General features: G+C 38.5%; 1 protein-coding gene across 1 annotated transcript in view; it reads left to right on the top strand.

The window, feature by feature from the left end:
- The window catches only part of LOC126262848 (CCR4-NOT transcription complex subunit 10), a 156,954-nt gene extending 130,356 nt beyond the window's left edge, over positions 1-26,598 (top strand). The window contains exons 11-13 of the mRNA XM_049959716.1: positions 20-129; positions 206-284; positions 25,450-26,598. Of these exons, the coding sequence (XP_049815673.1) occupies positions 20-129; positions 206-284; positions 25,450-25,505 (245 nt within the window). The 3' untranslated portion in view covers positions 25,506-26,598. The remainder of the gene's footprint in view (positions 1-19; positions 130-205; positions 285-25,449) is intronic.
- The last annotated feature ends 930 nt before the right edge of the window (positions 26,599-27,528 follow it).

Here is a 27,528-nt window from a genome sequence, read left to right as displayed (position 1 = left end):
TCATAAAGTTTATTTGCAGAATGGTTTCCAACATCAGTCCCAACAGCTAGGGTGGTGCTACAGTATAATTTAGCAGTTGCTTTTGCTATTCGTGGAGAACTGGACAAAGCTGGTGAAACACTAAAACAGGTACATTTGTGGAAGTGTACAGTTTCAAATTACTTTGCATTACATAACTTTCCAGTTATTATGAATATCTTTCTAGGTCTGGACGTCAAAGAGCCCATCTTGTGACGTTCCTATACATGCTATAATGCTTGCACTCTACATAGAATTGCAATTAGGTAAGTAAGTTTTCAAAAGGTTTAAAAAGCTAAACATGTATCCCAATTACATTAAAGTTATCAGAAACATTGTAAACATCAGTAGTGCAGTTGCCAGTTCAGAGTAGTCAAAGAGTTTCCAGTAGTAAACTTTCCTTACTCTTTAGCTGGAGAAACAAAGCACCTGAAGGGGAAGATATAGAATGTATATGGAAGCAATAAAGAAACAACAAGAAATGGCAGACCACATTTCATAGATTACACAAGAATTTTTGGTTGAAAGAAAACAAGAAAATAAATTGTAGACAATATTTGCACTTTTAATGTTTTAGTCCTAAAGAAAGAGCAGTTGGAGAAGTCATAACACAGAATGGTGAGGGAGAAGTTGGCAGAACAGACAGTGATTATTGTTTAAAAAATACCTAGAGACTTAGAGAAATAAAAATGAAATAGTGAAAAACGATTTAACTACAAAAATGAAATAAAATGGGTAGGTATTTTGAAAGTCTCAGAGAAAAATAATTTTTGCATGCCTTGCTGATGTCCAGAGCTGACAGGACTGCATGTACATAAAACGAGCATGCACAGTGGGCTGTTGTACACTTAAGAACTACCTAAACCACATTTTCAGTTCTTATGAACATCTTTCATTAGTCTAAGAGGATAAAAGTGGAACACATTATTCTAAAGAATCTCATGTTACACTACAGATACCCCATTTATGCGAAAGAGGTCATGTAACTTAGCTTACTTAGCTAATTGCATAATCACAAAACATTAATAAAAGCTTAGCCTTTAAATGACTAGGTTTTTTTTGTTTAATTGTCCTTATTATTTTCAGTCCCATAAGACAAAATACAGTTTTTATTATTTCAGAATCAATGTCCATCAACTAATTCAACTTGCTTAGACAAAGGTTTGAGCAATAAGCAACATACTTCATCCAAAATATAAGATTTTTTTGTTTGCCATTTGTTACTCTCTTTGCACGATATTTTCCATGTACATTGTTTCACTTTTTCCAGAGAAGAATATGACAAATAATGGGGATTGCTTATCCAGACTATATCATATGTACCCATATGTAACTTTATATTAAAAATGAAGAAATTCCTCCAGCTGTATTTAAGGTGTCGATTTTATTTTGGCAACTAGTTTCAACATTGTAACATCATCATCTTCAGGCCCATCCACTTGTTGACGTCAACTGCATGCGGCTGATACTAGAAGTCTGTGGTGAGATATGGACGTGTTCCGTGTGGAAGGTGGTTAGTAACTCAACTAACCACCTTCCACACGGAGCACGCCCATCGTAAGTATATAGGTTTCTCAAAGTTATTGAGGTAGAAAAATGGTTAGTTTCATATTTATTATAAGGAATTACATGCTGACTTTTTAAACAACAACCCTTTATACAATTTCAAATCTCAGATTTGTGATAAGTCAGCTTGTGTGAAAACATGAATATAAAGAATCACCAGTGACCAGATATGTCTGTTACACTTTAACTGCTTTGTAGAACACATTGACGAAGTGACTGTTACTTCACTGCTTCCTATCCCTGTAAGATCTGTCCTTACACCTTATTCTGTGGGCAGATACCGTGTAAAATCCTTTCTCTCTCTTCGATGTGAGTGTCCCTGTCCTCATCCCTCTACATAAAAGAAAGAGTACAGGTCATTCCTTCTATCGATGCACCTGACATTGATGTAGGGAATCTCTTCCATGGGTCTGCCTTTCCTTTACTCTCCTACAGATTCATCTTACAGTTCAGGTCATTCCTTCTGTGGATTCACTTAACCAAGATTTTGATCATTCCTTCCATGGTCCCACCCACCCATTTTTCTTCTTCTTCTTCTTCTTCTTCTTCTTCTTCTTCTTCTTCTTCCGCTCATTTCAATGATGAAGTTTCTCTGTAGCATATTGACTCTGACCACTTATTCCAAACGTGTTTCCTGACTCCTTTTTCTGCAGTCTTTTTACCTGTGCTGCTTCCAAACCCATAACTTTCCCATAATAAATCACCTAATAATAGTCATTCTTACATGTTATTCTTCCTACTTCATTATTACCACTTCTGCATGTGTTCTCCACCTTCCACTAAACATTTTATGTGACTATCTGGGACCCAATGTATCAAGATTACTTTTTCATCCTTTCAGGCAAGTACTTGCTATATATTAAAGGGTAGCCTCTCAAATTGTGTTCAGAATAACTCCAAGTTTGTTCTTGCTCTATATTTACTCTTCTCATCAGTGATTATGTGATAAGACACCTCTATTTAATATTTTATCAATTTCTATTAATAACTATAGCCTTTTTATTGCAATTATTTAAATCATTTATATACAAGCCCTTTCTCTTCACACATAAATTGAGTCTCCTATATTAATTCTGCTCCTCATCTGTTAGCCAGTTCATTAGTGTCCTTCCTCCAGATATTATTAAATGTTGAAATATGGCTTTCAGACAGGTTTCCCTCTGGACTGCTACTTTACTTTTGTTCCTATTTTAGTCTGTCACTTAGTCTTCACTTAGGGAATGGTTTCCATTCCTGTGCTTTCCCCTGTTTTTATTATGTGATTAACATATATAATCAAATATATCATCATTCTTAGTTAACCGTATGTGCGTTTTGTCATCGCACATGTGTTAATGCCCTGTGCTATCCTTCATTAGTAAGTTGTAATTACCACAATGTTGCCTGTAGAAAAGAAGGATTTCAGTGATAGAAATGTAAGAAAAGCAACCGATGTGACGATCTGGCATTACGTCATTACGAAAGCAAATAAAAAAAACGGGCATTTTGCTTAGGTTTTTACTACATATTAACACTTTTCGCATTTTATCGTGTAATGTGGCTGCCAGACCTCGCCTCATGCAAAATGTTAAGGTCGTAGGTCAACTGCAAGGCACCAAAACCGGCCAGTAATTGAATATTCGATAACTAAAACTTGACTTGTGCTACTTCTTACTTGCCGAGTGCATCAACTTAGAAGCTGCTATTTTGTTGCTTGTGGTGCCACCGCATGTAGAAAAGAAGGATTTCAGTGATAGAAATGAATGAATGTGGAAAGAGGGATGGTAAAATTGGTGCTCCCATTGGAGAAGAAAGAAAAATGAAAATTTAGAATGTGTTTGCCAAGACTGGAGAAAGAAAGAAGACAGAATCCCCAAAGGGGCAGGAATTAATACCAAGTGCGCTCATTGTGTGTGCCTGGAGGCCTCATTCAGCTTGTTGAAGAGGCTATTCTGGCAGCCATTGAGGGAACAGCTCCCAGGTCATACTTGGATCATTTCAGCAACTGCCAGACAGGGTTGAGCAGAGCAGCCTTGTGCACAAAGTTTCAACAAAGCTAACTATTAGCAGCATTGTCCCCAGAACTGATTGTGGCTTCCTGGTTCTGAGTCAAGTGGGAGGATTGAACCAAGGGGTTCTGTGCCAAGCTAGGCTGTGAGTTTCGGGATTTGTGTCTTGGGATTGAGAACTGTAGGATCCCCCTAGGTGGGTCAGGTGTGCACTACACATCAGAGGCTGCTACCCAGGTAGCTGACTGTGTGCAGGGTCCACACAAGTGTTTTTTAGATAGGCAACTCTCCATCTAATCCTTATAACAACAGTCATAGAAAACACAGAAGGATCAGTGTAATATTGAAAGAAATTACTTCCACAGGTGTAATTATTAAAAGCCGAATGGTTAACTACTGAAGCATTCGCAACAAAGTGCCAGTGTTTGAAGCCCTCCTGAAAAGCAGTGAAGCTCACATAATACTTGGTACAGAAATCTGGTTGAAACTTGAAATTGATAGCAGTAAAATTTTTGGAGAAAATTTAAGTTTATATCGAAAGGATAGGCATATGGGAAATGGAGATGGTCTATTTGTAACAGTAGACTGAAATAGAAATTAGAGCTGCATGCGAGATTGTTTGGACAAAACTCACTATCAAGTGTCAGCATAAAATGGTAATTGGATCCATCTATCGCCCACCAGACCCACCTCCTCATGTAACCAAAAACTTCAGAGAAAACCGCAGCTCACTGGTATGTCAGTTCCACAATCATACAGCAGTCAACAGTGGAGGCTTAAATCAGCCAGCAGTTAGCTGAGAAAATTAAAGTTTTGTTAGTGGTGGGTGCGATAACACATCCTGTGAAACATTACTACATCCCTTCTTTGAAAATTACCTAGAACAGATGGTTCAGAACCCCACTCATGATGGAAATATATTGGATCTAAGGCAACAAATAGACCTGACCTCTTTGAGGATGTCTGCATGAAAACTGGTATCAGTGAGCATGGCAACAATGATTACAATGCCACAGCAACCCAGGAGAAGTTTTGCTGCAACACTATAATGCTCGGCCCCACCCAAGTCTGAGGACTGCTGAATAAATCGGAAAACAGGGTTGGACAGTATTATCCCATCCACTCTACAGGCCTGACCTAGCCTCCTTGGACTTCCACTTGTTTGGACCATTAAAGACATTTTGAGGAATATAAGGAGGTAATTCACACAGTGAAGCACTGGCTCCACCACCAGGACAAGGATTGGTACCAACAGGGCATACATGTGCTTGTTTCGTGCTGGAGGAAGGGCATAGAATGGGATGGAGATTACGTGGAAAAATAGGATGTGTAGATAAAACACCATTCTTTCATTTGTGTAATTGTCATTATGTTCATAAAAAATTGAAGAAAAAATGTGGCGCATTACTTTCTATGCGACCGTCGTACAAAGAACAACTGAAACAAGTAGAAAGAAATATGTGTTCAGCGAACTGTATAAAAAGCAGCAGTGTCATAATTCAGTGAGGAACTTGAAATTTTCAGCACAGGACAGGAGCATGTAGAGGAATTACGTCACAAGTTTAAAAGAATAGCTACTGGATATGTACGCAGTTGTATAGTTCATAATCAGAGCACCCTCCGTGATATACAGTCACTATAAAGAAACCTCTAAATAAGTAGAGACTGTTGCGTAATAGGTGTAAAACAAATTATAGGGCTGCAGATAGAGAGATACTGAATGAAACACATTTGTCTGTCAAAAGAACAATGCATGAAGCTTTCTGTGATTACCGTAGCAGAATAGTGTCAAATGATCTTCCGTGAAACCCAGAGAAATTGAGGTTGTATGTAAAGGCTGTTAGTGGCACCAAAGTTAGTGTTCAGTCACTCATGAATGAGACATTAACTGAAATTGTTGGCAGCAAAGCGAAAGCTGAAACACTTAACTCCATTTTCAAATGTTCCATTAAAAAGGAAAACCTAGGAGAACTGCCCCAATTTAATCCTTCTACCACTGAAAAGATGACTGAAATAAGTGTTAGTGTCAGTGGTACAGAGGAACAGCTGAAATTGTTAAAATTGAACAAAGTTCTAGGGTCCAATGGAATCCTTATCAGAATGTGTATGGAATTTGTGACCAAGTTAGCCCCTTTTCTATCTATAATCTATCATAGATCCCTCGAACAGAAAACTGTCCCAGTAGTTGGAAGAAAGCACAGGTCACACCCATTGACAAGAAGGGTAGTAGAAGTGATTCACAAAACTACTGTCCAATATCCTTGACATCCATTTGTTGTAGGATATTAGAACTTACTCTGAGACCAAACATAATGAGATGTCTTGAACAGAATGGCCTGCTCCATACCAACCAGCATGGGTAACCAAAATATTGATCATGCGATACCCAACTCGCACTTTTCTCACATGACATACCGAAAGATTTGGATCATGACAGTAGATAGATACATTATTCATTAATTTCCAAAAAGCATTTGATTCAGAGCCCCATCAGTACTTATTGCTGAAAGTTCAATCAGATGGGGTATCAAGTGAAATTTGTGGCTGGATAGAGGACTTTTTGGTATGAACAACACAGCATATTATTTTGGATGGAGAGTCATTGTCAGATGTAGAAGTAACTTAGGACGTGCCTCAGGAAAGTGTGTTGGGACCCTTGCTGTTCATGTTGTATATTAATGACTTTGTGGACATTATTAAGTGTGACCTGTGGGTTTTTGCAGATGATGCAGTTATCTGTAATGAATTACTGTCTGAAAGTAGTCTTGATCAGATTTCAAAGTGGTGCAAAAATTGCCATCTTGCTTTAAATACTCAGAAATGTGAAATTATGCACTTCATAAAATGAAAAAATATAAATATAGTTTCCTATGACTGTAATATCATTGTGTCACAGTTGGAATAGGCCAACTCATATAAATATCTGTCTGTAACACTTTGTAGGGATGCGAATGGAATGATTGCATAGTTTCAGGTGTGGGTACAGCAGGTGATAGACTTCACTTTATTGGTAGAATACTAGAGAAGTGCAATTGGTCTGCAGAGAAGATTGCTTACAAATCACTCGTATGACCCATTCGAGAATGCTGCTTAAGTGTGTCGGACCCGTACCAAATAGTACTAACAGATGATATTGAACATGTACAGAGAAGTACAGCATGAATGGCCTCAGGTACGTTTGACCTGTCCGAGAGTGCTGAAGAAACTGAACTGGCAGATTCTTGAAGACAGACGTAAACTATCTCAAGAACATCTACTAACAAAATTGCAGGATCTGCTTTAAATGACGACTGTAGGGATACACTACAACCTCATCCTTATCGTTCACATAGGGAGCAAGAGGAGAAGATTTGATCAATTGAAGCACACTCAAATGGTATTCAAACAATAATTCTTCCCACACTCAGTATGTGAGTGGATCTGGCAGAAACCTAAATAACAGAATGGGATGCACCCTTTGTGATGCACTTCACAGTAGTTTGCAGAGTATAAACGTATGTATATATGTAGTAGACAAAATCCCATAGCACCTCCCACACCAAGATCTCTTCCTAATAGCTTTCTGAGATGCTGGAGGATGAAATGTGGTTGGCATATCCTACAGAACTAACTTGTCTCAGCTTCACCCATACAGGACCCAAAAACTGATTCTAAAATACCCCTATTGTAATCATGATAGTATGGAGTAATAGCACATTCATTATACATTGAACAGTCATCATTACAAGCAAGTCAGTTTATTGTCACTACCTACACAAGCTGCTACTGGCCTGTGGTATGTAATCTCCCATACAAAAGTCATACAAACCCGGCCATAATACGTCATAGTATAGGAAAAAAGGAATTCTACTTATCCTCATATAGATTATGTGGCACGTATATGCCGATTCTGCATTGTCATATATCACAACTATAATGTTTTTCATATTATCATATACATTTATTATATCTATGAGGGTACTATTGTGTGTCTCTTTGTAATAGGACAGTGATCATTTCTATGTCATTCTTGGACTAAATGTATGGTATGATAGTGGAAAATATACAGGGGGAGCACAAAGTCTTGCCCTGATTATAACAATTTATTACAGCATAACCGTTTGACATAATAATTTACATTTGATGCCATTGCACAGGTTAGTGTACTAGTTTTTCTTTTTTCAAGACCACTTGCGTTAGTAAACTACAACATGTGCTCCCTTGGTAACTCAGAGAATGTCGAGGCGGTATTCCAGTTCCCGCTAGCTGTTTCGTAACATGTATTCTGTCACAGTACCCACAGCAGCTTGTATCCTAGCTTTGAGTTTGTTGACATCAGCAACTTGTGTGACAAAGACTCTGTCCTTAATATAGCCCCAGAAAAAAAAGTCAAGGGGTGTAATGTCTGGAGAGCGGGATGGCCAGGGTGTTGGACCATTCCTTCCAATCCACCAATCCGGAAATGTTTGATCCAGGAAATCATGCACTATCAAAGCCCAAGGTTTTTTTCTGGGGCTATATCAAGCACAGAGTCTTCATCACACCAGTTACTGACGTCAATGAACTGAAGGCTAGGATGCAAGCTGCTGTGGGTAATGTGACAGAACACACGTTACAAAACACCTGGCAGGAACTGGAATACCGCCTCAACATTTTCTGAGCTACCAAGGGAGCACACATTGAGATTTACTAACGTGAGTGGTCTTTAAAAAAAAAAAAAACTAGTAACGTAACCTATATAACGGCATCAAAAGTAACTTATTATGTCAAACGGTTATTCTGTTATAAATTTTTATAATCAGGGCAAGACTTAGTGCTCACCCTGTATTCAATTTAAAGGTCACAAGATAGTAAGAGTAGAAGAAACTGCTCCTGGGACAATGAAATATGAATTTTGAAGCAGCTAATTCTGAACCAGGTAATCATCAGTCCACCTAATCTGCAAAGGTGGCAGATTCTCGTGAGGGCTTAAATTTATTTAACATATCAATGTTGTGTAACCCCTTCTCTTGACCAGTGTCCAGATCTACTGAGTATACTGTTCTTAGATGAAGTATGCCCAGTGCCTTGAAGAGTCCTTATAGAATTGAAAAATTTGCTTGTTTCCTAATTTAAATTGTGATATTACATTGTAATCAATACACTCTAAAGATTACACAGTGCTCATGAATTATGCTCACAGCTCCAGAAATTGTCTTTAATTTGCTTAATCTAACAGTTGGCTCTTAAAAATGGAAAGCACTGCTTACTTTATTCATCACTTAGTTTAAAAAACCCTCCTTTAGCTTGAACCAGGCATTAAACAAGTAAGTAACAAAGCTGTAGACCCTCAGGTAAGTAGTAAAATTAATCAGTAAGGTACTAAAGAGACATACACAACTAAAAATAATTGTACACTCTTAGTAAATATATAAAATTCGTACTGACTTGTCCCAAATCATGTGAGATACATCGCATCACTAATGATCAATGATGTCCTCTAGATTAATTACTACAACCTTCTTCCATGATGAGAGAACAGATACAAAATTATGTTCTTACTTCTGCCTGATGGATTAATCAGTACACATATTATTAGCAAATATCATCCTTATTGTGCATGGTATTTGCTAATAATACGTGTACTGATTAATCCATCGGGTGGAAGTAAAGACATAAATTGTATCTGCTGTTTCAACAGACAGTAAAATATGACAACCTAACTTACATAACATGTATTCATAATTTAACATTCCTTTCATACATGCATCCATATTCATATGTTTACTACAATCAAGTTTAAAATCAATGTGTATTTTAGTATCTCCCATAATTGACAAATGTCCTTGAAACACACTGCATTCAAAGCTTACATATCTTTCTGAATAATTGTTACACATTGAATATTTCTTCAGTTTTATCAAAAAACAATCTTATTTCTTCTTGATTAATCAAATCAATTCAGGCAACACTACTGCATGTACCTGTGTATACCTTCTCAGCTATTGACATGGGTTGCTCTGGGCAACATCTATCTTCTTTTATTATTTTCTTCAGAATGCTTGAAAAAACCACAAATGCTGTCCTTTTTACATCACTAATTCACATCCTCCAATAGGGAGCTAAAATGAAGTGTTACTTGGCAGGTTTTTGGACTGTGATTACACTCCATATATGATTTGTCATCCTTATACTCGTATGTCAACTTTAATTCATAAATAATTTCCGGTCATCTTTCTTAAAGTTAATTGCTTTTCTGGTTCTGCTGTGCAGTGCATTGGATCCATACTGTTGGGCTTCTTCACCTCGTTGCAATGTACGGATGCTGGAAGAGAGCTCCAGTCTGTTGAATTGACTAAATAACATAAACATTTGTGACATTAGCAGTCAAATCAATTACAGTTTTTAGAACAGCTCTTCACCTGTTTTTTGTTCTTTTACATTCTTGCATGTGTCCCTCTGCTCCTTGACCTCCAAGGCACCGCCAAGCCACAATTCCCAAAGAACAAGTGCTCTACCACAATAGATGGAGAGGTTTATTTACCATCGCACCTTGCCAATGTCCAAAGCTGATGTGATGTCTACTTCATCTGCTCATACATAGAACAAGTGCACCTACAATAGGACATTATACATGTATCAAGTGCCTAAAGTTCTTTTACAGTTCTCATGAACATCTTTCATTGACCTAAAATGATAAAAGTGGACCGTGGTATTCCAAAAAATCCAATGTTACAGCACAAAAGATAAGTGCATTATAATGGCAGACAGGTGTGGGGGGGCGGGGGGTGGGGGGGGGGGGTGTGGAAGAAACAGGTCAGAAAATAAAAGACATAGAAATATGAAAGGGGCATAAAGAATTGGAATAGTTACTGAAGAGAAATGCTGAGACCATAGAAATTAACATAAATTAAGCCAAGCAGTTGGCGAGAGACTAACACGTTTTAATGGCATCAAGGTTGCAACTATCATGTTGTAGAGCATGGTGCATAACAGACATTGTGTGTTGCCAGTATTTGCCCATTCATCCTAAATGATACGTTCAATAAGTTGATGGTAGTCATACCAATATAGAAAGCCAAACGGTGTTTACATAACAACTGGGTCACAATGTGTGTCATTTCATAGGTGGCCATCTCTTTGATAGTATGTGCTTTGCCAGTTACAGGATTAGTGTAGATGATGGCAGAATGGTGCATCAAACAAGTCGTACAGTGGTGACGGTCACAGGGATTGGAGCCGTTGGGGAGGGCAAAAGGAGCCTAGGGTCTGGCTTGGATATTGCAGAGAATTTGGAGGGGGGGGGGGGAGGGGGGTGATGAAAAATTATTCTAGGTGTGGTGGGCAAAATGTCCGAATGTCCAACAGAATGGGCCTAATTTTAGGGTATGATTTTAGGAAGTCATAGCCTTGTTGAAATAGCTGAGTTACTAGAGATGTACATCTAAGTGGTTTTTTTTTAGAGATGTGCAGTACCAGGATTGGAGGTAATGGCCTGGGAAATTGCTTCTGAACTAGGCTGGCAGAGTGGGCTGAGGTGAGAGTGGTGGTGTATTGCTGTAAATAGTTCGCATGTGGTCAAATGGCCTGTCTGCTGCTGGATATTACCTCAGCCACCTTATTCCAAACTTGTGATGTCTTCCTGCTCACCTTAATCAACTTTATACTTATAAACATAAAACTGAAGAAACTGCAGAAGATGAAATGGGAGATATGATACTGCATGAAGAGTTTGACAGAGCACTGAAAGACCTAAATCGAAACAAGGCCCCGGGAGTAAACAACAACCCATTAGAACTACTGATAGCCTTGGGAGAGGGTGATGAAAAATTGTGATCATATGCTGACAAAAAATGTGATGCCATTAATCACCAATCCAGCTTCTCAGTCACAGCCCCATTTCAGATGCAGCCATTTGGGCTGTGGTGTTAATGGCAGCTTATCCACAGCACTGTAATTCCATAGTCAGGCAATGGAGCAAGATCACACAGTATGTTGTAGGGAGTCCTTTACTTGTTCTCTGATGGCAGGTGCAGATGTGAAGTGGTTACTATGTGCTTGGTGCGTAAAATGGTGATCATATGCTGTCAACTAGCAATATGGTGATCAGATGTGGTCTGCCAGAACCTGACCAATCACTACCCTCATGTTCTCACTCAGTCCAAAATCATGCCACTGTCAAATCCAAATGTCCCACAAATCTGGATACTGTGTGATTCAACCAGCCAGCCAAATACCATTTCACATAAGTATGTGGCATCTCCATGTCCTTCAAAGTGATCGCTCAACATATGACACTGTACATACATCTACACCCTACCAGGCCTGGTAAAAACAGTAAACATGAACAACAATAACACACTCTAGTGACTGTTCTACGTGTCACAGATAACTGAAACTCTAATCATGTACATATCTACCAAAGATGTACACATGTACGAAGTGTGATTGGAAAGTTTTAAGAATGGGCTTGTAATTGTACAATGGTGGTACTTACATGCTACTGTGATACATCTCCTTCAAAATAGTCCCCTTCTGACTGAACACACTGACTGCAACGGTGTTTCCACTTTTGGAAACATCCCAGAAAGTAGCAACATTCCTTCTCATAATGTTGTTACATTCCGCCCTGGATTTTCCATTGTTTGATTCTATTTCCAAACATTTATTGTTCTCATTGATGTATTAGTATCTAAACTTTTGGCACTTGACCCGTGTCCAAGTCGAGAATTCAGTTACATGCAGTGGTGGTCTGCATAGTATACAAGCTTATTTTTATAATATATTTTTGTAAAACTAATACAACTGGCTTGTTAGTGATTGTACTCTTACACTCAGTTGCCTTGAAAATGTTTTACTTCAACATATTTCTCTTGTCAAATTCTCTTGAGTCAATGACAATGACACTTATTTAAACAATGACTTTGCGGTATCTGCCACATGAACAGTGCTCTCATAAAACATGGAGTGCTTTACACACACACACACACACACACACACACACACACACACACACAGAGAGAGAGAGAGAGAGAGAGAGAGAGAGAGAGAGAGAAGGAACAGAGTGTAAATGAAAATTGTGTGGATTAGTGCATTACAGTGAGTAAAGATATTGATATATTAGACACAGCACTAGCTTGAGCCACTAATGTAATTCATACATAGTAACTGTGAAAAGGATACAAGCAATATTTTTTTTAAACACATAGGTGAGCACTATTTCTTAACATAACAAATTATATTTGTTTCTTTATGAGCCTGACATGGTCACTGAGCTGCACATTTCATGGCGACATCTTATCTCTTGTTGACAAATCAATTATTGTCGACCATGACTGATTGAATACAATGAAACAAGAAATTGTACATATTCCATATTAAGGTGGAATATATATATGAAATCCTATAACTAAATGTCATGTGACTAAGGCCTCCCGTCGGGTAGACCGTTTGCCAGGTGCAAGTCTATCGATTTGACACCACTTTGGCAACTTGCGTGTTGATGGGGATAAAAGGATGATGATTAGGACAACACAACACCCAGTCCCTGAGCGGAGAAAATCTCCGACCCAGCCGGGAACTGAACACGGCCTTTAGGATTGACATTCTGTCGTGCTGAGCACTCAGCTACCGAGGGTGGATGAAGTCCTATTTTATGTAACTTTTCTTAACTGTGACATTTCAATAAAAGTGAGGTCTATTAAGTGCAAACAAACCATGTCACATTAATAATTTTCCAGATATTTTGAAGAAGTTGTGGATCTCAACTTGCTCATTTAATACCAAGTCCAGACGGTGGTTTCTTCTGATAAAAATTTCCAGTTCCTCTAAAAAGTTGCACAAGTGTCCTCCATGTGTGTCACATAAAATATCCAGTTTCTATACCATAACTTTTATGGAGTACATCTGTGCTGAAATATGCGCTTCATATAGAGTTTTGTGAGTACATACAGTCTTTGAACCACCTTCAAAGGAGTTACCAGACTGACCTTTAATAAAATGCATGACAGAAAAAGGGATATCATAGTCAGGTGTCAGTGGAACTTTGTATGAGGTGTGACTGGAGAGTTTTAAGAATGGATCTGCTGCTGCTTACTGGTTTGGCGGGCAGGTACACGGAGGGTGTGGAGTGAGTCATTGCCTTGTCCTTGAACGCCCTCTGACAGGAAACTGTGTTTCCTTTATTCAGTTTGTTGTGACAGCTAGTTGAGTGCTGGTCTGTTAGTGCTTGTTGCCAGATTCTGTCTGCGTGAAAATAGATGTAAAAACAGAGCAACGAGTTTGTGTGAAATTTTGTTTTAAACCGGGAAATCAGCTTCTGAGGCTTATGAGCTATTAAAAACAGCTTTTGGAGATAATTGTATGAGTCCGACAAATGTTTTTGTGTGGTTCAACAGATATAAGAATGGCCCCGAATCATTTGAAGATGAACCACGGTCCGGCCGTCCTTCCACCTCCAAAATGAATGAAAATGTTGAGAAAGTTCGCGACTTAGTGCACTCTGATTGTAGACTTACAATTAGGGAGATTGCTGATGAACTTAATTTAAATTTCTATGCCGTTCAGTCAATTTTAACCGAAGATCTGAACATGTATTGAGTGTCCGCATAATTCATTCCAAGACTGTTGTCAAGTGACCAGAGACAATACCTACTTGAAGTGTGCCAGATTTGTTAAATAGGGTAATTACAGGTGACAATTCATGGGTATATGGATATGGTCCTGAAACCAAAGTGTAGTCTTCACAGTGGAAGGCTCCAGGTTCACCACGACTGAAAAAGCACAGCAAAGTCGGTCGAAGGTGAAGACAGTGTTGGTGATATTTTTCATTTCTACCGGTATTGTGCATCATGAATTTACCCCTGGAGGACAGACAATTAACCAGCAATACTTTAAATGAGTCCTTGAGCGTTTGTACAAAAAGGTGCGGACGAAAAGGCCTGCATTGTGGAAAGACAGGGGTTGGGTGCTACACCATGACAATGCTCTGCATCATCGTGCCTTCTCCATCGTTGAATTTTTGCCCAAATTCAAAATTCCTGTGTTTCCACAACTGCCATATTCCCCTGATTTGGCCCCTGCGAACTTCTACCTGTTTCCTAAACTGAAATTTTCACTGAAAGGGAAGCAATTTGAGTTGATTGAAGACATCCAGCAAATACAGAGAGCGTCCTTTAAACACTTCAGGATTAAAATTTCCGGGATGTTTCCAAAAGTGGAAACACTGTTGCAGCCAGTGTGTTCTGTCAGAAGGGGACTATTTTGAAGGAGATGTATCACAGTAGCATGTAAGTACTACCATTGTATAATTACAAGCCCATTCTTAAAACTTTCCAATCACACCTCGTACGTGTGTACAACTTTGGTGGATATGTACATGATTAGAGTTTCAGTTATCTGTGACACGTAGAACAGTCACTAGAGTGTGTTATTGTTGTTCATGTTTACTGTTTTTACCAGGCCTGGTAGGGTGTAGATGTATGTACAGTGTCATATGTTGAGCGATCACTTTGAAGGACATGGAGATGCCACATACTTATGTGAAATGGTATTTGGCTGGCTGGTTGAATCACACAGTATCCAGATTTGTGGGACATTTGGATTTGACAGTGGCATGATTTTGGACTGAGTGAGAACATGAGGGTAGTGATTGGTCAGGTTCTGGCAGACCACATCTGATCACCATATTGCTAGTTGACAGCATATGATCACCATTTTACGCACCAAGCACATAGTAACCACTTCACATCTGCACCTGCCATCACAGAACAAATAAAGGACTCCCTACAACATACTGTGTGATCTTGCTCCATTGCCTGACTAGGGAATTACGGTCCTGTGGGTAAGCTGCCATTAACACCACAGCTCAAATGGCTGCATTTGAAATGGGGCTGTGACTGAGAAGCATGGATTGGTGATTAATGGCATCTCATTCTGTACAGCAGTGACTCGTCGTTCTGCACTGCCCTGGATGGCTATCATTTCATGTATGGCAGCAACCAAAGGAAAGGTCCCATTTTTTACAATGTTTTGGAGAGATGCAGAAGTATTACTTCTTGTGTCATGGTGCGGGCAGCCATCAGATATGGCATCATATCGCAGCTGGTGGTGATTGAGGAAGCTCTCATGGCACATGGCACATTGTGGACATCCCGTGTCCCCATATGTTACCTCTCAGGTGACTGTTATGTGGTGCCAGCTTTCAACACAACAATTGATTCCCAGATCTGTCCTGTATAGAACATGTGGTACCAGCTCAGATGTCAGTTCCATCCCAGTTTCAATATCCGGGATATCAAGGACGAATTGCAACACTTGTGGGCCAGCTTGCCTCAGGAGAGGATACAACAGCTTTGTGTCACCATTACAAACCCAAGCACTGCATGCGTTTAGGCCAGAGAAGACCAGAATCATGCTGATAAGTGGGCTCATACTGCCAAGTTCTTTGTAAATTTTACTTGATTTTGTGATCACTGAAATAACATCACACGCTCTCAACCCATGAAGTTTGATTTCATTTCCTCCTCTGCTTCTGGAAGCTTCACTTTTGTTTCAGGCAATGTATACTTATCACAGTTATTACATATGCAGCTTTGCTTCCATTGTTTTGCAACACGTGGCAGTAGCGGGTAGTGGTAAGGCAGGTGGTATATTGTAAATGTCATATAATAAGCCTAGACATTTGTAAATATAGTGCCATCAAAATATTAGTCAGTTTGTGATTGCATGATTAAATTATTCTTGATTGAATGTATCAACCTACATCTACATGTACATCTATACTCTGCAAACCACCATGAAGTGCCTGGCAGAGGGTACCAGTTATTACGGTTTCTTACTGTCACATTCATGTACAGAGTGCATGAAGAATAATTGTTTTCATGCCTCTTTGTGCTGTGATTATTCTAATCTTCTCCTCATGATCCTTATGTGAGTGATATTTTGGGGGTTTAGTATATTCCTAGAGTCGACATTAAAGAAGGTTCCTGAAACTTGGGTTGTAGACTTTATCAGTATAGTTTATGTCTGTATCTTCAAGAGTCTGTCACTTCAGTTCTTTCAACATCTCTCTGACACTCCCTCATGGTTCAAACAAACCTATGAAAATTCATGCTGCCCTTCCCTTTATACATTCAGTCTCCACTGTTAGTCCCATTTGGTATGGATCTCTAACATTTGAATCTCCTTTGTAGACTAACTGCACTTTCCCAGTATTCTAGCAATAAACTGAAGTCTACCATCCACTTTACTCATGAGTGAACCTATGTGATCATTCCTTTTTACATCCCTAGAAAATGCTACATCCAGGATTAATATGAGTTGGTCAATTCCAACAGTGGCTCATCAATATTTTAATCATAAGATACTTGCTTTTGTTTTGTTTTGTGAAGTGCACAGCTTTATATTTTTGAACATGTAAAGCAAGTTGCCAATCTTTACACCACTTTGAAGTCTTATCGAGATCTGATGGACTATTTATGGAGTGTCTTTCAGACACTGCTTCATTACAGATAACTGCATCATCTGCAAAAATTCTGAAGTTACTATTAAAATTTTCTATAAGATCGTTAATATACAACACGAATGACAAGGGCACCAGCACATTTCCCCCTTTCTGGTTGTGTGGAGGAGGTCGTTCTGTTCAAGATAAGCTCATTATGTTTGAGCTCAGAATATGTTCTAAGATTCTACAACAAATCGATGTCAAGGGTATTGGACGGTGGTTTTGTGGATCACTTCTATTATCCTCCTTGTAAATGGGTGTGGCCTGTGCTGTCTTCCAACTACTGCGCATATTTTTCTGTTTGAGGGATCTATGACAGATTACAGTTACAAGAGGGCTAACTCAATCACAAATTCCATATAGATTCTGATACGGATTTCATCGGGCCCTAGAGTTTTGTTTGGTTTTAACAGTTTCAGTTGTTTCTCAATACCACTGACACTAATACTTATTTCAGTCACTTTTTCAGTGGTACGTGGATTAAACTGGGGTAGTTCTCCTAGGTTTTCCATTTTAAAGGAACATTTGAAAATAGAGTTAAGCATTTCAGTTTTTGCTTTGCTACCCTCAATTTCAGTTCCTGTCTCATGCACTAACTTCAGCCTTTACATACACCCAGAATTTCTATGGGTTTTGTGAAAGATAATTTTGACAATATTCTGCTACGGTAGTCACTGTAGTGCTCTGTTGACAGATAAATATGTTTCATTGAGCATCTCTCTATCTATAGTCCTACACTTCGTTTTACACCTATTATGCAGTAATCTCTGTTTCTTCAGAAGTTTCTTTACAGTGACCATGTACCATGAGGGGTGCCCACCCATTATGAACTGTTCTGCTGGGTACGTATCTATTCATTGCATGGTGAATTGTTCCTTTAAGCTTGAGCCGTAACTCTTTAACAGCTCCTGCCTTGTTGTGAAAGTTTCAACTTCCTAATTGATATAGGATACTATTGAATTTTTATCCAGTTTACTGAATTTGTGCTTGTTTTGATTGTCATTTGTACTTTGGTAATCATTGTTGCCACAACTAGTTTTGATGTGGATATCCTCAAAGAGGTCAGGTCTATTTGCTGCTATTAGGACCACTATATATATTAGGACCACTATATTTCCTTCATTATGGGAATTCTTAACACTGTATTACAGATAGTTTACAGAAACAGCAGTCAGTAATATTTCACAGGGTATCCTATCACATCCACCACTAAGAAAACTATAATCCTCCCAATTGATTGTTAGATGATTAAAGCCCCCATCAGTGATTATACAGTGGAACCTCACATAGCGAGCGTAATTCGTTCCAGAATCTTACTCATAGTGCAAAACAATCGTTAAGCAAAACAATTTATTCCATATAAATTAATGTAAAATACAATAACATGGTACTCTATTATTCACATTACTTAACTAATTTTTTTTTTGTTACTTGGAAGCTATATGTAGTCATTTGTTTATGCCAATGCTTCAATAGTTGGTGAAAATGCGGCACAGCATTATTGTCAAATAAATTCATAGCACACATTGCCACTGCTTTATTGGGGGTGATGATTTTCAATGTACGATGCAACCAATTCAGCATTTCTCTTATTGTGCCAGAAGATTGCTGCTTTGCCATTACCAAATCCTCCTCCCCTTCTGAAGAACTCCTCTCAACAACTTCCTGCTGTGAAACACACTGCAAGTCCTTAAGCTCTTTGGTGGTCATTTCTTGGCTATGATCTTCCACAAGCTCATCGATATCATTGTCATCCGCTTCTAATCACATGCTCTTGGCCAAAGACACAATGTCGTTGACTGTAGGCTGCATAGGTACTGACGCAAATGCCTCAGAGTCACATTTGGGAACACACTCCAGCCAAAGCTTCTTCCAAGCAGAAGTGAGAGTTCTCTTGGTAACCCCTTCCCATGCTTTTTGAATCATCTTGATGCATTCAATGATGTGGAAGTGATATTTCCAAAACGCTCTGCGTGAGATTGGTAGCTTCAGTTAAGTCAAAGCAATGCTTGAAGAGTGCTGGAGTATAGAGCTTCTTAAACTGAGAAATAATCTCCTGGTCCATAGGCTGGAGTAATGGAGTGGTGTTGGGAGGCATAAATTGGATCTTGATGAATTGAAATTCTCCAAGAAGGTGGTCTTGTAGGCCTGGAGAATGGGCGGGTGCATTGTCCATAACAAGCAAGACATGGAGTGGCAGATTCATCTCAAGCAAATATTTTTTCACTGAAGGACCAAACACTTCATTGACCCAATCACAAAAAAGATCACGTGTAACCCAAGCCTTGTTGTTGGTCCTCCACATCACATTTAACCTGCTTTTCAGAACTTTACACTTCTTGAAGGCTTTTGGAATTTCTGAATGATAAACAAGCAGCAGTTTCATTTTCAAATTGCCACTTGCATTGGCACAGAATAGCAGTGTGAGATGGTCTTTCATTGGCTTGTGACTAGGCAATGCATTCTATCTTGTCACAATTAAAAACCTGTTATGGCAGGTACCCCTCACAAGGGAACCTCCCCATCGCACCCCCTTCAGAGTTAGTTATAAGTTGGCACAGTGGATAGGCCTTGAAAAACTGAACACAGATCAAACGAGAAAACAGGAAGAAGTTGTGTGGAACTACGAAAAAATAAGCAAAATATACAAACTGGGTAGTCTATGCGCAAGATAGGCAACATCAAGGATAGTGTGCGCTCAGGAGTGCCGTGGTCCTGTGGTTAGTGTGAGCAGCTGCGGAAGGAGAGGTCCTTGGTTCAAGTCTTCCCTCGAGTGAGAAGTTTACTTTCTTTATTTTGATGTCTCTATTCACTGTAATAAGTTTAGTGTCTGTGTTTTGCGACCGCACCGCAAAACGGTGCGATTAGTAGACGAAAGGACATGCCTCTCCAATGGGAACCGAAAATATTTGATCGCAAGGTCATAGGTCAACCAATTCCTCCACAGGAAAACACGTCTGATATGTTCTATACGACACTGGTGACGGCATGTGCTTCACATGACAGGACTATGTTGTCGATCCACCTAACTTGTACACTTGGCGGATGGGTAAAAAGATTCTTCTACCTTGCCCGATTTAGGTTTTCTTGTGGATGTGATAATCACTCCCAAAAAAGTGATGAAAACATAAGAGTTTGTCACACAAACTGCAACAAATCAATGCAACTGTTTCACAGTGGCACAGTTTTCCCTGTGCTCTGTCAAAACATATGTTTTTAACGTTTTCAAATTTTTCCGCATGTAGACCGTCAAATCCTGCATATGTCCAAGCAAATCTGAACATGTCCTGGAATTTTGGAGAGCGAAGTTGATTATGTGTGAGTGCCTGAACTTTGATAATTGTCTGAAAATAAAAAATTACAATTTTCACTTGAGGGAAGAGTCGAACCAAGGACCTCTTGTTCAGCATGTGCTCACGCTAACCACGGGACCACGGCGCTCCTGAGGTCAAACCCTCCATGATGTTGCATATAATGTGCATGGACTACTCAGTTTGTATATTTTTTTATTTTTTTTCGTAGTTCCACACAACTTCTTCCTGTTTTCTCAACTGATCTGTGTTCAGTTTTTCAAGGCCTATCCACTGTTCCGACTTATAACTAAATCTGAGGGGGGTGCGATGGGGATGTTCCCTTCTCAGAATCTATGAGCATCTTGAAGTTGCTGATGAAGTTCTCTGCTGCCTTTGTGTCAGAGCTGGCTTCTTCACCATTCCTCACAATGCTGTGGATCCCAGTTCTCTTAAGCTTCTCGAACCACCTATGGCTTCCCTTAAATGCTTCTTTGGCCGCTGATGATCTTGGTGTCTTATTAACATGGTCAGTGAAAATCATTCTCGCTTTCTCACACATGATGTTCTCATTAACAGTGTCCCTTTGCGATTGCTTTCCATTTATCTACATAAGGAGCGACTTTTCGACACTGTCCAGAATACAAAACCATTGTTTAAATACTCGTCACTCCATTTGAAGCATCTATCTCATTAATCTTGTCCTTATTCTTGAGGATACTGCAAATAGTTGACGTGCTAAATCAGCAACAATCATACCATGTTTGAATTTTTCACCGATTTTTACATTCATTTGTAAGGTCATTTTCTTCCTTTTGTGGTTGTCTTTTTGTGGCATTGTCTTCAGGGACATTTCTACAAAGGTTATTAAAATTTAAACACAAAAAAATATAGATGCACTAAGATGGTTGCAGAAAGAGCACTAAACGCAAACTGCAGTATGTACTAAAGACATTGTTCATATGCTGCTGCTGACAATGAAAGGTTTTCATATTGTTGAATGTTTCCCCCATCACATGCAAATTGCTGGTGACATCATACTAAATCATCATCACTCATTATGTGAAACATTGCTCATAGGTGAGTCATTATTTTTTTTACAATTTGTTTTTCTCATTATGCAAATTTTGCATTATGGGAGGTGCTTGTTAAGTGAGGTTCCACTGTAGTGTGGTTGGGGAATTTACTTACAAGTGTCAAGGTTTTCTCTAAAGTCTTCGGAACAGCAGGTGTTGAGTATGGTGGATGATGAAAGGATCCAGTCATCATTTCATGCCCAACCTCGATAGTGAGTCTTGCCTAAAACATCTCACACGCAGCTTCAGTTTCCGTTTTGGTGGATTTGAGGCTCTTGATTTCAATTTTAGATTTCAACCAGCTTTTTGTACGTAGTATTATGTTTGCTTCACTGCTTTTCAAGAGTACTTCAAACTCTGGCATTTTTTGTGAATGCTTTTGCAGTGAACCATTAGGTTTTTAATAATCTCACCTATGAGAGGCATTTCTTTCAATCTTATACTGATATTTCTGGGTTTCCTACAGCTGTTGTTATCTGGATTGGATGTAGAGTCACTTAATCTGAAAAGCCCTTGTGTGCATCCCACACAGAGTCAGGTATCTGAGTAGCAGCCTCTGATGCACAGTGCACACCTGACCCATTTAGGGGGAACCTACAGTTCTCAACCCTATGGCACAAGCCCAGGAAGTCACAGCCTAGCTTGGCACGGAACCCTCAGAGTCTCTGGTTCAGTCCTCCCACTCAGCTCAGACCCAGGAAGCCACAAGCAGTTCTGGGTACAGTGATGCAAGTTGTGAGCTTCTGTGAAACTCCATGCGCAAGGCTGTTCTTCTCCACCTTCCTGTCCAGGACAGCTAGACCTTCCAACACAATGACTTGCAGCAGCTGCCAATTGTTTGACCATAGTCAGGGCGATTCCCAGCTGCTTACGAATGTCAACCAAATCTTTCTGTGTTTGAGAACAGCATTCACAGTAGGGCTGCATTGTAGCTGGTGTGATATATTACAGGCAATTGGAAAAGTAACTTTATATGAAGCCTGCTCATTATCTTTTAATCTGGTGAGCTGAAAAGTGGCTAATTCCTCTCATCATCTGTAGGGAGTTTTAATTTTCTACTTGAATATAAAGATATCTGTAGCTGAGCCTCATAAAATTGTGAGGAAGACCTGTGTTGAGAAACCTGTTAGTGACAGAAAGTGTGGAGAATGTGCTCAACACTGGTGATTTTGATGTCAAAGACCACTTGATGGCAGAAGACAAAATGTTTTTGAAGCACTGAAACCAACTGAAACAATCACAGGAGATTGTTATTGAAAGTGATTGATGTGTTTGTGCTGGGCACTGAAAGACAAGTGGTCTTATTACAGTGACAGACTGGAAGAGGTGATTTTGCAACATGCCAGTACTTGACCCCATGTTGCAAAACCTGTCATAACATACTTGGAAACATTGAAATGGGAATTCCGACCTCACCTTCCATATTCTCCAGACATGCCCTCTCTGACTACCACTTTTTTCAATCAGTGACACATGGCATGGCTGACCAGTGAACAAGTGCAAAATTGTATCAATTCCAAGAGCTTCTCAAAAGACACCCAGTTCTTATGCTGCTGTATTCATATGTGGCCTGAATGAATGGGAGAAAGAAGTGGCCAGCAATGGCCAATACTTTGAATTTTAATATCTTTGTATGTTTAGCACAATAAAGCCTCGAACTTTGAGAAGGAATGGCAAGAGCAAAGTTGTAGACCTAATAATAAGATAAAGTTGTGAGATCAAAAAATTGTTACAGTTGCCACTAATACTATGTTTCAAGATGTCTCAAAAAATCTGATGTGAGGATGAAATTCCAGGCTGACAGAACATTAGGGTTGCACTTCTAATTTCATCTCTTAACCAGGACACTATTCAGTTCCAAGCCATATCATAGTCAGGAATACACTTCTTACAAATGCTGCAGGGGTGGTTACAGAAATTGATCTGTGCAGTGTGAAGTCAAAATGAAAATACTGTCTCATGCAGTTTTGGGTAAAGACACAATTTGCATATGTCTTCTTCTGCCTAATCTCTGGAATTGTGCAGGCTCAGAATATTTACATATGAGAAGTGTATTGGCATATAGTGTTTCATTTTTTGTGTGGACTGGAAGGTGACATAAGTATTTGCAACTTACTGATGTTATATAGAGATTAAGTACAATTATACTAAAATTCATCACTAGACTTTCACATTTTTCATTGTAACATAGGAAAAAGTGTTTTCAAGAAATATATATCAATGCAGTGTGGATGATTGAGTCGTATTTGACAACCCCACAGATATTGCTCTTGCAAGTGTATTTCATGTGTGTGTCTGCGTCTGTGTCTGTGTGTGTGTGTGTGTGTGTGTGTGTGTGTGTGTGTGTGTGAGAGAGAGAGAGAGAGAGAGAGAGAGAGCAGGCTGGCATGAACTTCTAGTAATGTGATTAATTTAACTGAATTTTAGCATATTCATATTATCTAGGTCAGAGAGCTAATAGTCCTGTTATTTGTAGTCCCTCATCCTAAATCATTTCAGGCAAATTTCATAATAATTACTTACCAAGTCTTTGAGTGGTGCCTGCACCAGTACAAATGCTTGTCAAATATCTGTGCAATTAAATGTGTTAAGAATTAAATTTATGAGAGGAAACAGAAAAAAGGGTAATGCACATAAAATTTGAAGATAATTTGTCAGCTATTTTTATGTTGTTGGCTATTCTTAATTTTTACAGGTGTTTTGCTTCTAGATTTAGAGTACAAATTATTATTACAAAGAGTTTTAAATTGAAGATCCTTCTATTTCACATAGGTTTGATGTTGATGAAGGTTTCTCGGGTCTCCAGCCGGGTGGTAGCGTTGATATCTCGCGATGTTTCGGGAAGTGTCATACTACCCATCTTCGCCAGAAGATGGGTAGTATGACACTTCCTGAAACGTGAACTTCCTGAATGTTTCGGGAAGTGTCATACTACCCATCTTCGCCAGAAGATGGGTAGTATGACACTTCCTGAAACGTCACGAGATATCAACGCTACCACCCGGCTGGAGACCCGAGAAACCTTCATCAATAGTTTACGCCGGGAAAGCCTACAGTCACAGGTTTGATGTTTTCTGCACTGTACTTCAGAGTGGAATGTAAAATATTAAAGGACAAGAGAACAAGTGTTTTTAACAACAAAACAAGTTAACAATTAAAATCATATTCTCCTACATTGGAATCATTTCAGTTCAAGATTCCTTAATGTTAGCTGTGCTACCTCTACTACCACTACCACTATATCGAAACACACAAGAGTACCTGCCACTAAACCATGAAAACCGACAAGTTTGTTTTGCCATTTTGAGGATTATCAACTCAAGCAAATGCGAAGAAATGTTTAATACTTTCTGGAATATGACAAAATAAAAGTTTATTACAAATGAACATACTGTGTTATTCCTTGGCTTAGAGCAATCAACCAAAGTCAATTATTTCGCAGTGGTGCCACATTCATATTGTAGTGGCTTTGGGATTGGTGTAGGAGAAAACAAATGTCGTGTGTTCAGGTATACTACAGAATTTGTTGATAAATTGAAGGCAAATAATGTACGCCACAACCAATTTAAAGGGCTGAGGAGTAAGGAGGCTGGGTACATATGAGTAAAGAAAATGTAAAAGACTGTAGAGGTAGAGGTTGGAATAGATTAAAGAAACACAGACTGAGGTGTGGATATATGGAAAGATGGAAAAGAAATGAAACTAAGATGAAAGAAAAATGAAACAATTTAAAAAGAAGTGAAAAGAAGTTGTTTAAATATCAAGTGCATTCAACAGGATACAATGCTATTGTTGAATGCTACAACAATGAGTTAACTGTGGCAGCACTTGTCAGTGCTCAAAGTCATCACTGCCATGTAGAAGTAAGAAGCAGACAGTAAGCAAACTGTTACAATAAAATTTTGTGCTATTTCTTATGTAAATTAGATTAAGCTACAATTATCACTGTGCCCTCATATTTCAAGTGGAATATATTTTCAACTGTTATTCGCACTGTGTAGAGATTACCTTACCTTCGACCTTTTTCACCAGCATGTTTGTGATTCCAGGTCATGCTGATGTTGCAAGGTCTATCCTGAAACAACATTCACCACAATATAGATGAGCGCAGTACAGGGTAACTGCTGTTTTTGTGGACAATGCATGGTCCAGTCCAACTTTTTCCTCATAATCATACTCATGTTTACTTGCTGTGATAGTTATTCACATGAATGCCACATAAGCTGTGTAAAGTAAGTAATATTGGTATGAAGAAAGTTACACTTCTGTTGCAATTTTATACAAAAATGCTTGTTTACAGTGATGTAGAACAAGTGATGAAATGGAATGTAAAAATGTTTCTGTACTTATATTCAGTATGTCACTATTTTCTGTTTCCTCCTGCCAACCCACAGAATCTTTTCTTTGTGTGTGTATATATGTGTACATACATATGTGCACGCGTGTGTGCGCACGCATGCTCTCTCTCTCTCTCTCTCTCTCTCTCTCTCTCTCTCACACACACACACACACACAGAGAGAGAGAGAGAGAGAGAGAGAGAGAGAGAGAGAGGTTGGAGCATTGATTGTGATAACTGGTTTTGTAAGTGATTTCCTAATGTTCATGACTCAGGATAGTCTTTATTTGTCTTCCTAGTAGTCAAAAGACCTGCATGCTGGTTGAAGTAGCCCGTACGTCTTCCATACAGTGAATACCAATGTTTTGTATAAAAATCCACAAGATAGTGCTGTGGCATATGTGATTTTTTGTAAAAATATCACATTTCTTTTTAACATTTTTGTATGCCAGAAAGATTGATTTTAATGTCAAAAATGAAATGTTTGAGTGCTGGAAATGCTGTTTCTAGGTCCACAAATATTTCAGCAGCATTTCTAGCAGTACTTGCATACTTTCCTTTTAACAGTACTAAGGTGTTATATGGAGATTGTCATTAAGGATAAGCTTACATATGGTATATAAAGAACAAATAAGATCAAAAAATCATTAGAAACCTTCTTAATTGGCAAAAATGTTGACTAATGAAATTGAAAAATTTTTTGTCATGTTTCTTGTAATTAATTCCATACAGTGTGTAGAGATGTATAGGAGAAAGATTTCTTTAACAGTACATGAACTTTTTAAACAGATTTATTTGTTGACAATGTTAAAATTTTATGGAGGAAGTAAAAGGGTTGTTACTAAAAACAGACAAAAGTATTCATTCATTATTTGTTAAAATGTGTCCAGTAAAACTGTTTCTTTTTTTTAAAAAAAAAACCTCTTCTTATTATTACTATTTTCATTGTTATCCCTGAAAGTATTGATGTCTCTGTTGGTAAGTCTTTTTTTTTTTTGTATGACAAAAGTACCAAAGGTATGTGTAAAACTATATCTATATGTATAAAGGATCAGAATGTTAATACTATAAGAATAGTTTCCTATTTGTACATCTATTTATTACCAGTGCAGTAATCTGAAGTTGTAAAAAAAGTGTTGGACTGCCACTTCAGGTGAATTTATAACAGCCTATGTTTTGTGCAACATGTCTAAACAGAAATAAAAGTTGAAACGCAGTGTACAACTTCTTGTTTATGTGACTTTGTTGCGAGTGAGAGATTGTCTTTGCTCATACAGCTATTTGTATTGCACTGGTCATTCACTACTGTGATTTAGTTGTGTCACAATATTAGCAAGGTTTAAATCTGTTAAATGGTAAGAAATTTCAACTGATTTCAAAACCTTCATGGCCAAAATTTAGCAGAATATGAACGTCTGACAAAAGAATAAAGCAGTACTCAAATCGAGAATTTGTTTGAATTTAAAACTGCATTGCTTATTCCCTTACCTTCCTCCAGCCTGCAAAATTTCTTGCTCATCAGGTATAAGGAGACCTAAATTTTTATATGGAATTCCAGTTACTTTGCAGCTTGGCATTTTTAACATATGTGAAGCATGATCAGAACCAAAATTTGTATCAAGTATCAGAAGAAAAAGTCCAAGGAATAACCAGTACCTGTAATGATTAATTAAGAACACACATAAAACCCTTGGACATCAGGTAACAAACAGCATGGGATCACAAAGAATTAAATTTTCAAGCCATGGCATCTACAAAACACTATATTGTGAATCTCATATTAAAGAGTGA

This window comes from Schistocerca nitens, chromosome 6, assembly GCF_023898315.1.
Source record: "Schistocerca nitens isolate TAMUIC-IGC-003100 chromosome 6, iqSchNite1.1, whole genome shotgun sequence".
NCBI classification, from domain to species: Eukaryota; Metazoa; Arthropoda; class Insecta; order Orthoptera; family Acrididae; genus Schistocerca; species Schistocerca nitens.
The sequence above is the reverse complement of the archived record's forward strand: the minus strand, read 5'-3'. Positions and strand labels throughout refer to the sequence as shown.